This window comes from Salvelinus namaycush, chromosome 24, assembly GCF_016432855.1.
Source record: "Salvelinus namaycush isolate Seneca chromosome 24, SaNama_1.0, whole genome shotgun sequence".
Lineage (NCBI taxonomy): Eukaryota > Metazoa > Chordata > Actinopteri > Salmoniformes > Salmonidae > Salvelinus > Salvelinus namaycush.
Window position 1 is genome coordinate 868,524 of NC_052330.1, and position 11,011 is coordinate 879,534.

Sequence of the window (11,011 nt, forward strand, 5' to 3'; positions counted from 1 at the left end):
TGTGAAATGGCTAGCTAGTTAGCGGGTACGCGCTAATAGCGTTTCAATCAGTTACGTCACTTGCTCTGAAACCTAGAAGTAGTGTTTCCCCTTGCTCTGCAAGGGCCGCGGCTTTTGTGGAGCGATGGGTAACGATGCTTCGTGGGTGACTGTTGTTGATGTGTGCAGAGGGTCCCTGGTTCGCGCCCGTGGTGGGCGCGAGGGGACGCCATAAAGTTATACTGTTACATTGATGCTGTTGACCCGGATCACTGGTTGCTGCGGAAAAAAAGGAGGAGGTTGAAAGGGGGGTGAGTGTAACGGATGTGAAATGGCTAGCTAGTTAGCGGGTACGCGCTAATAGCGTTTCAATCAGTTACGTCACTTGCTCTGAAACCTAGAAGTAGTGTTTCCCCTTGCTCTGCAAGGGCCGCGGCTTTTGTGGAGCGATGGGTAACGACGCTTCGTGGGTGACTGTTGTTGATGTGTGCAGAGGGTCCCTGGTTCGCGCCCGAGGTCGGGGCGAGGGGACGTACTGAAGTTATACTGTTACAAATGCACCTTAAAGTTGGTTGCCAAACGCCATATAGAATCAATAGAAGAGGCCTGAAGGAGTAGAGATTACTAGAAACAAACTTGTTTTACCCTTTTATCTTTGGATTAATTGTCGGATTAGAGGACCTTGTGTATTTCAGGTAAAATAACAACCCAATGTTTATATCCCAGGACAAATTAGCTAGCAACAGCAAGCTAAATTGCCATAAATGTTTCATGCTTTTCGACCTGTCCCCGAATTAATATAGTTGGTTCAGAGTTCGTTTTGATATTTCAATTTACATGTCCTGATTGCATCTGGTGTTGGTGGACAAAATCATCATGCGCGTGTGGTCTGGTCAGCATCTTAGTAGGCTATATTAATAGGCCACTGAAGTTTTACTTCCATGTTTGTAATAGGCCTATTCTAAATGCTTACTTATAGGTCAACTCATAGGCTACACTTTTTGCATTCTGTCTCCATATTGCAACATTAGATTAGGCTGTCTGTTTTTAGGCCTAAGAAATGGCCTCTTGCCTACTCACTGAAAAATGAACTCCCTATTTACTTAACTTGTGAATCTCCCGGTTGTGACATACTAGTTTATAAATAGACACATATGAAAGCACCGTACGGGGAACATTGGTCAAACATATCCTGTAAAACCAGGGAGACTCCACGGCGTTGGTGGGTGGTTGTAATGTAAACGCATACCACGCCCTTCGGGGATTCCCCAATGTCAGTGCTGAGCGCTTACCCTCTCGCCTTTCATTGCTCACAACTATGTAGGCTGACCTCAGTTTATGAGCGTACCAAATGTATTTTAAATCCTGTTGCTGATTTTGAAGTATTTTTATGGTTTGAACTAAATGGCCCATTTTGCATGTATACGGTGTCGCAAGATGACTTCACTTATTTTCATTTAACTGCAGTTGTGCGGGGAAAGAAAAGCGCTCGACCCGGTGGCATGAAAAGCAACAAAGGAACAGTGATTTCCTACTCTGGTGTGATCGACTTTTCCACCGAGGACTGCTCCCACCATCAAGCAACAGGTAGTTATTTTAGGGATTAAACCAGCAAAGCCTACCTGGAGTGACTGCGGGCCGGGGTCCACCATGGCAAGCGCTGAAGATGCGAATGGGAAAGTGAATTTATTGGAGGATAACCGAATAGACTCTGGTGTTGAATCATTACAATATTTTATGAAAGATGATCCCTATAACAAAACGGTACGGGATTCGACTTCTGAATCAAGTGAAGCCATGGACAAATGTAGCAGCAACACAGAGGAGCGGTTGGATTCTGCTTATGGCTCGTCGTCACTAACTGTTGAGAATTTCAGTGAGATAATAGAGGGCTGCAACATTTCGGAGTCTGAAGATGACAGTGCGAAGAATACAGAATTTGAACATAAAGAGAACCTTCTCACCAACATCACTGAAGATGGAGACACGTAGGCCTAAGTTTTTTAAATTTACATCTTTAAAGTAATACATATTTAAATGTATCCTATGCCTATGTTCTTGAATAAGTAAAATGTGTCCATGTCGACGACCTTAAGGTGAAACGATGTATCAAGAAATACACGCATATGTGGATGTGTGCAAGCATTAACGTGTTTATTATGCATTTAATTGACCCTTTTTTTCAGTATAGATAAAAGTAGGGCCAACCGTAATTTATATGACTTTTCACAGTCTAAAATGCATAGCATAGGCGATTGAGTTACTAATTGGGCCATGATTACAATTATCAACCAACTTAATCCCAATGCACAATGTGATGTCTGCTCTATCCCATACATTTGTGTCCAATCTAAAACCCAACCCTTTGCCCCTAGAGACGCTCCCAGATACACCCTGTACAACTGACAGAATTGGATAGGTGTTGCTCTTTGGTTGTCCTTTTAGGGGGGTTCAACTGGCCATTAGAGCATAGACTAAAATTACCACTGTCAACAAACCGGTGATGTTTTCTTTGACATCATCATGTCTGATGGGATGACTGGATGTCTGTGTGTTAACCACCATAACAATTTGAAGATGGATGCATTTTTGTAGGCTAGGCCTAATGCATGAATTTGCAGTTGAACAATCAAGCAACCCACAGTGTTGTTGCTGTCTGAATGAATAAAAGGCTTGGGGGATGGGCTGTAGTTTTGGCCTGCGCTGGAGAAATTCACCTCTTTGCGTATGTCATGTTAATCCTATTCCAGTCATTATGGCATGTGATGTCGATTTAGAGAGTTTAAGTTTAGAGTGATACACTCAGGCCTGTGAAAGCTGTCATGATCGTGGATGGACTCATGTGGGGTGTCTCGACTTGGAAAGCAGAAGTGTAAGAGACATGGCTGTGGAAATTCCCCATGATAGACAAGGCAGGGAACATGTTCACATAGTACTTCTCTCACTCGGTCCAATAATAGGCTGATCAATGAAATTCATACAATTTCTACAAACGCAGTCACAGACATGCAAACTTTTGGCCTTATCGGCCTTCTACATGTGATTTTGCGTTCCACTCAGTCCTGGCTTTGTCTTTGGAGTCAGTATTATATTATATTATATTACAGAAATATATTATGTTGATCGCTATCAATTGTTCAAAGTCGAAGTGAATCTGTGTAACCATTCCATTGATAGAGTAACAGCATATTTTTGTCTCTGACATCCTTTCATATCCTTGCTCTCGTTGTCTGACTAGGTCACAAGGAAGCATTCTCTGACCTGTACTATATTTACCTAACAACAGAAAGAACCCACAATATGTTACATCAATCCTGTGACTTGAGAAAGTATCACGGTGCAGGCATTTAATTTCCCCCATGGGATTTTTTCTTTGTTTTATCTTACCCAACTGTTATTCAAACTAGGAAGTCCCATTTGAGATTTTTTTTTAAAAGTATTTTTTCCAAGGAAGATCTTGCTATGCGATGCATTTGACCTTGTACCTTTCAAAAGTTGAAAGAATGCCGGCAAGTTCTGTGGTCTGGTCCCATATGTTTGTCACACCAAACATTGACCATAGGAGTTGGCAAGACAGCACAAACCGATATGGGACCAGGCTACCGGCTCTGCTTTGAAGAGGAGTTATTAAATCATAATCTACGGTCTTACTTGTGCAAGTAAATGTTTTTAGTTTTTTTTTAAGTGGCTTTTTTATTGTCAAATGGATTGTCTTAAAATGAAGTAAGTTACAAGAGAAATTGATTTGCCTGAAGACATTTAGCATGGAACAAGGATAGGCTAAACGAGTTACTACTTTCACATTAGTTAGTTAGGTAGACAATGAGTGCCCTGGTCAAAAGTAGTGCACTATGTAGGGAGAAGTGTGTGAACAATGTGTTCTGGAAAGCCTTGTTGTAGGGTTAAATAAAGCACGGCAGTGGCCCTGTTCCATTTCCTGCATTTGGCTCTTTTGTCTGCTAGAACTTCCCCTTTGGCTTTTGGGGTAAGGGTTTCTTGTTTTCCACTTTGATTGAATGTATCAAATGTCATGACTTTGTATATGGGCTGCAGTAAAGAACACAATGTATTGCATTTGCTATTTTAACTGAGTAGTTCATGTTCATAGGCCTGAGGCTTGTGTTTGCTAAACATTCAGTAATAACCCGATGGTTCTGTTTGTTCGATCTTAGGATATTATCCAAATAACGAGTTCAATTACAACGAATGATAACTGAGAAGATAAATATTTTAAGTGCTTTGTGGAATCAAACATCCGCTTGACATGACTATTCTTAGCATAAAAGTTCCATTATTGCGCAACATTCGCAACAACTGAACACTGTGGCCTACTAAGCAGTTTTCATTCATGGGATGCTATGTGTTACATTTCCAGGTAGATCTAGATGACATTCTAAGAATTCTCCAGCAGGTCATTCTTTCCATCACATGATAAAATCCATTTATTATATCCTGTGGCTGCTCACATTTTAAATATTTAAAGTAACTAGGAATGTCATGAGAAATGTTTCCACTCCCCAGGCTGCTCACTTTTCAGTTGAACGCAATGTTTAAGTGACCGCAACTCAAAACTGCTTTTGTTTACTGTGCGGCCTAGGCGGGGTTACTGCAGAAGCACTTTGTGACAACTGCAATGTAAAATGTAAGAAATGTCATTGATTTATGATTGACATTTTATAAGAAATGGTTTGTTTTTGTCGCCCCTCCAGACTCCTGCATTTAGCCATCATCCATGAAGATGAACACTTCGCTCACCAATTGATACAGCTATTCCCCAAAGATGTCTTAGACATTCAGAACAACTTGTACCAGGTACAGAAGACACAGCCACACCCCCTTCTCTTTACACCCTCAACACGGGTACTGGTGTACTGAAACTACTTAACCTTCATGATACTTCCTCTTGATGATTGCAACTGCCAATGTTTATGACAACAACAGAGATGATCATGTTATTTCTGCATCCTGTAATTGAAGAGCATTCTCTTCCCCTTTCTCCAGTAGTATATCCTCTCACTGGAACGGTTCAGTGGGTGAGAGGGGTTCTAGGGTTATTTCATGAGGGAGTCTAAATGGAAATTGGAAACTCCCCTGCTTTCCCGTGTTCAAAAACAAGAAATCTTATCTGGAATATTTTTGTCTCTAAGGCTGAGATTACAATCACATCTGATCTTTTCACATCAGATTTTCTTCATTGGTGGAAGAACTATCAGAATTGGGCTGCCTGAGAACGTAGTCATAGATGAGAAATGTGCAACTGGACAGTGCATATTTAAGAGCCGTTTGACTGAACATTAAGGGGGTGGGGTGTGTAACCTGTCACTTACAGGGGCAAAGGAGGTATGAGGGGTGGTGAGGCAAGCTGACGGGGCGTTTGAGACATCCTGATGGGTCGCAGAGGAAAATGTCTGGGAGGTCAGAAATGACAGTCAGCATTTTGCACCATGACTCACACACATCTAGCCTTGTTCTCTCTCTGTTCTGTTAGCGTTTACCAAAAGCCACACAGGCAATGGTGGCCCTACTGGTTATATTAGTCAGCCCTACCCAGTTCAATCAGGAGTTTCACATTGAGATGTCTCAGACCTACCAATGCATTTTTGCTAATCACCTCACTTGGCATTAGAGTTCTATAGTAAAGCTCAGTTATAGATACTAGCTACTGTACTTAGGATCAGCTCCTATATCAGGTCTTAGTAATCCTGATTGTACTCAAATCACTTTGAAAGAGGGTACATACTGACTCCAAGTCAGATATCACACCCTCCTCACATACTAACCCTTTGTTGGTTTGTTCGGGTTGGTACGTGGTCCCATAGAATTACAAAAAAGGGGATCCCCATCCCAGTTAATGTTCAGTGGTGGGTGGGCTGGCGTCCATATTGAGTCTACCCATGGGAGTTATTATTTTGTATGCATGTTCCCAGACGCCGCTACACCTAGCCACCTACCTGAACCTTTCGTCGGTGGTGCGGGACCTGGTGGAGAGCGGGGCCAGCCTGGATCTGCAGGACCAGGAGGGGAACACGCCGCTCCACATGGCCTGTGAACAGGGCTGGGCCGAGTGCGCTACTGAGATGATCCGGAATGTCTCCTCCAGCAAGCTGGCCCCTGTGCTCGAGTCCCAGAACTGGAGAGGTGAGAAAGCAGGGCCCATAAGCTACAGACAACATGGAAAGCGGCAATACACAGCTAGGGATTATGTTCACAAATCTGATTGACCTTCAGCTATGTCTTCATGTTTTTTGTGAAAGTGTGATAGGTGGTGCAGTTATGTGTGTCGTCTGGCATTGTATTCCAGACATGGGAAGCTCTCACAGAGAAAGCAGATTGACTAAAGGTGCTTTTCCTTAAGGGAACTATACAGTCACCTCTCATGGCAGACCTTGTGGATCTGGTGCCATATGTTTGTGTTTTCTGTTTAACAAAAGTACTCAGTGGAGGGGGAGCCAGGCCATTTAGGATCTTGAATACAAGACATGCGTCGGTGTATTGCACAAGATTTTCCCAACTCAGGAGCGCCTGCTTTTTGAGGATGTAACCGTGATGATGGCTATTGGGCTTCATATCAAGCACTTTGAGAGCCAGTTTGTAGACGGACTGAATGAGTTTTAATGTTAAGTGGGGGAGTATCATAGTTCTGTTTTAATGTATTTCTATTTGAACATTCCATAACTTTTGCCTACTGACCAGGGCCCAGGATGATCAGCTTGTAGGCTGTGTACGAGGCTATAATGATACCATGATGTGATGGCTCTTTATTTAGTGTCAATTCCTGTTAGTGTGTTGGCGTCTATCCGAGGATGTACCCACCTCGTGTGTTGTGTTTTATTGCAACATTGCACAGTGCGAGACAAAACTGGTGTAAATGAATCGTTGTTGCTGTCTAGCTAGTTTTCGATGTTCCCAGCTTAGTAGGCTTTGCAGATGTGAATCATGTTTATTGATGTAAACAATTGTATATTTTGTTCGGTATGTAGCCTATGTAGGTTATTGTGTGTCACGTGGTATGACCTTACCCATGATACTAGCTATAACATCTACTCAAATTCATCATATCGCACATTCAGAAATGTGGTTTTTGAAAGGAGTGTCTTCTTTTTCAGGTCTCACCTCTCTCCACCTAGCCACTGTGAACAGGCAGCATTGTCTGATAAAGCTACTGATGACAAAAGGGGCAGACCTCAACATCCAGGTTAGTCCAGTTACTCTCCCGGGTGTACTCTTTTACAATAACCTCGCTATAAGCACTATATGAACACTAGATGTTGAAAAGATGTTGAGAAAAGTATTTTTGATAAATACATTGAAAAAACCTCTTTCAGACAATTTTGCTCACTGGGCTTGTATTACTCACGTAGTGCATTACATTGTGCTATAATACTGTAGTTAGTACTTCAATGTGTCATAGCTAAATCCTCAGAAATATTTACCTCGACAGATGATCAAACTACACTATACTGTCCTAAATAAATACCATGCACTCATTATGACATGATGCATTCACTTAGAAATACAGTGTCTCCTTCAAGCTATGTACTTTACTACTTTACTGTACTCCCGTCTGCTGCACTTGTGCACTGCTGTAGTGAGACTGATAGTGATATGGCCTTGAGCTCAGCAGGTTCTGATAGATTCATGACAAGGTAATTAGAGTTTGGTCATGAGGCTGCTGGGCTAGAAAGCCTGATGTAATGGGGGCTTTTTCTGGAGCAGCTAGACTCATCAGAGAAGAGGCCCAGGCCAGCAAGTCTGAGTCAGACACAGATAGATATAGAACACAACATAGTAGACTGACCTAACCCTACCTTGGATATCTTTATGTGTGAAATAAACATGCTATACAGTAGATATCAAGCTGCCTCATTGAATGTTTTCAGTATTTGAATGAATAGATATTAGTAAAATGCCCTTACTAAGATTTGTTGACCCTTTGCTCCCTACATTTGCGCCCTTCCCATCCTATTTTTAGGGCACATTTTATTTATTGAGTCCCTAACCCACGTCTGTCTTCTCTCTCTCCCCCAGGAAGGTACGAGCGGTAAAACACCTCTCCATCTGGCAGTGGAGCTCCATGACATTGTCTCTATGACGCTGCTATTGAACAAGGGAGCCGATGTGGACATGCCGATGTTTAACGGCTGCACGCCACTTCACCTCGCCGTTGCCCGGCAGGACGCAGCCATCGCCAACCTGCTCTGCCAATCCGGGGCTGATAAGATGCTGAGGAACATAGAGGATGAGACGGCACTGGATCTAGCTGGCGGCAATGATGATGTGAGATATAGAGGAAGGGCCAGAGTCCTACACACAATCCTTGTAGTGGACTAAAAAGCACTTTCAATACAGATTCTCCATTGAACATGCTTTTTAGTCCAGGACTATAGTTATAGCCTTAATCTACACTATATTTACAAAAGTATATGGACTCCACTTCAAGTTAGTGCATTTGGCTCTTTCAGCCACACCCATTGCAGACGGGTGTATAAAATTGAGCACACAGCCATGCATTCTCCAGACTTTTTGGCAGAAGAATGGCCTTACTGAAGAGCTCAGTGACTTTCAACATGGCACTGTCATAGGATGCCACCTTTCCAACAAGTCAGTTCTTCACATTTCTGCCCTGCTAGAGCTGCCCCGGTCAACTGTAAGTGGTGTTATTGTGAAGTGAAAGTCTAGGCGCAACAACGGCTCAGTCGGGAAGTGGTAGGCCACACAGGCTTACAGAACAGAACGTGACCGCCGAGTGCTGAAGTGCGTAGCGTGTCTGTCCTCGGTTGCAACACTCAACGTCAGCACAATAACTGTTCGTCGGGATCTTCATGAAATGGGTTTCCATGGCTGTGCAGCCGCACACAAACCTAAGATCACCATGCGCAATGCCAAGCGTCGGCTGGGGTGGTGTATAGCTCGCTCGCCATTGGACTCTGGAGCAATGGAAACGCGTTCTCTGGAGTGATGAATCACACTTCACCATCGGGTAGTCCGACTGACAAATCTGGGTTTGGAGGATGCCAGGAAAACGCTATCTGCCCCAATGCATAGTGCCAACTATAAAGTTTGGTGGAGGAGGGCTAATGGTCTGGGGCTGTTTTTCATGGTTCTAGTGAAGGGAAATCTTAATGCTACAAAATACAATGACATTCTAGATGATTCTGTGCTTCCAACTTTGTGGCAACAGTTTGGGGAAGGCCCTTTCCTTTTACAGCATGACAATGCCCCTGTGCAAAAAGTGAAGTCCATATAGAAAAATGGTTTGTTGAGATCGGTGTGGAAGAACTTGACTGGCCTGCACAGAGCCCTGACCTCAACCACATCGAACACCTTTGGAATGAATTGGAACGCCGACTGCGAGCCAGGCCTAATCGCCCAACATCAGTGCCCGGGCTCACTAATGCTCTTGTGGTTGATTGGAAGTCCGCGTAGCAATATTCCAACATCTAGTGGAGGCTGTCGTGGAGGCTTCTTGGTCGTGTAGTGAATGTCTGGGAAACCAGCTCAAAGTGTTTCATGTGACTCAGTCTGATATTCACTGAGAATGCTTGAAATAAAAAAATTTAATGCTTTGGGGAGGTGAAACATCTCCAGATTATTTCCTGTTGTGAAGGAGACTGACTGGACTGTTGTCTGGCCAAAGGTAGAACATATAATGTGACATGTAACCCCCACCATGTGCTTTTATTTCAGATCCTTGCTCTTTTCCCTTTTGATGACATCCAAATCCAGGGCAGGTCAGTGGTTAGAGTACCATTCTGACCGTGTACTTCTCTCACCACCTGAATACTCTACAACAGGTGACATTTGACCTCTTGAACATCATCATGGAGCCTCGTCAGAAAAGTGTAGCTTTACATCAATCATGTTTGTAATTTTCTGTTTTAAAGGTGGTTTTTCATTTACATAAATCTTCGCTGTAGGGTTATTTATCGTTGTTGTGCGGTGTGTGTGTATATGTGAATGTGTGAACTCTTTAGACACTCACATTGAAAAGTTGCTTATTCTCTGCTAGCGAAGTGGTACAAAGTTGTCTGTCATATAATTTGATGGTTGATACCTGTTTTCAAATACAGAAAAATCAGCAGGAGAATCTAATCTAGACTTAAATGAAACATTTTCTCATACAAGGTAACTGATTTACTTCCAAAACAAGTGTATGAATATGAGCAGAAATAATTAAATGACATTTTTTAATTACCCTATAAAGTACACAGGGAATCTACCTCTTTATCACGTGTGTGTATAATAACTGATTATAGTGGGAAATGTAGCTTCAACACAGAAAATACATTGCTGTCATGCTATAAATGAACATTGTTTCAGCTTGAAAATGTTTTTGAATTATACTTTAGTCACTAAATATGTTATGGAGAGAAGTTCTTCATCATAATTTAATATCTTTCATTGTATGTTTCAGTTCTCGGTTTCTGCTTTGAATGCATTGCCTTTCCACTCTTGGTAAGACACAATCATAACAGCTGTATTTTCAATACAGTAAAATCTTCCCTATTTTACCATCGTTCTCCTCCATCTCTGATAAATCAGGTATGATCCTTGTTATGGTGTACTGAATCAGACTGGCTTGTTTAGATGTTTTGCCTTCTCTTAACACTTTCAAACTCTTATATTTTGTAATAAAATAAATAAGATTATAGCTTCACTTTTTTTGGGAGGGGGGGTCATTGTCAAACCTATCTTTGGAGTTTTTAATTGAAGTGTGTCATTAATTGTTTATAGTACTGTATATGTACATCTATCTGAGCAGGGAGGATAATACAAAAAGGATGGCATCTAGAATTAAGGATTTAATCAATTATGTAGATTATATACTGTAGACTAGATGTTTTGTGGCAAAGAATCTGGTTGGACAACACTCACATTTTAATCAAATTTGTTAGCAGGCTATTGCTGACTCAACATGTACAGCAAATCCATCCAATAAATTGTTCTAAACATTGTAGGATGCTGACTTGGGAGAACAAAGCCTCATTGATAACTACAAAACTCCTTATTTCTCATTTTCCTGTCAGCTGCT

The 11,011-nt window shown here is 42.1% G+C and overlaps 1 protein-coding gene across 1 annotated transcript; it reads left to right on the forward strand.

Moving 5' to 3' along the window:
• The first annotated feature begins 1,219 nt into the window (after positions 1-1,219).
• Positions 1,220-10,628, forward strand: LOC120019580 (NF-kappa-B inhibitor epsilon-like). The gene is made up of 6 exons (XM_038962888.1): positions 1,220-1,967; positions 4,689-4,791; positions 5,907-6,117; positions 7,086-7,174; positions 8,008-8,256; positions 9,667-10,628. The coding sequence occupies exons 1-6, from the start codon at positions 1,630-1,632 to the stop codon at positions 9,733-9,735; spliced, it is 1,059 nt and encodes a 352-aa protein (XP_038818816.1). The 5' UTR covers positions 1,220-1,629; the 3' UTR covers positions 9,736-10,628.
• Positions 10,629-11,011: the final 383 nt, after the last annotated feature.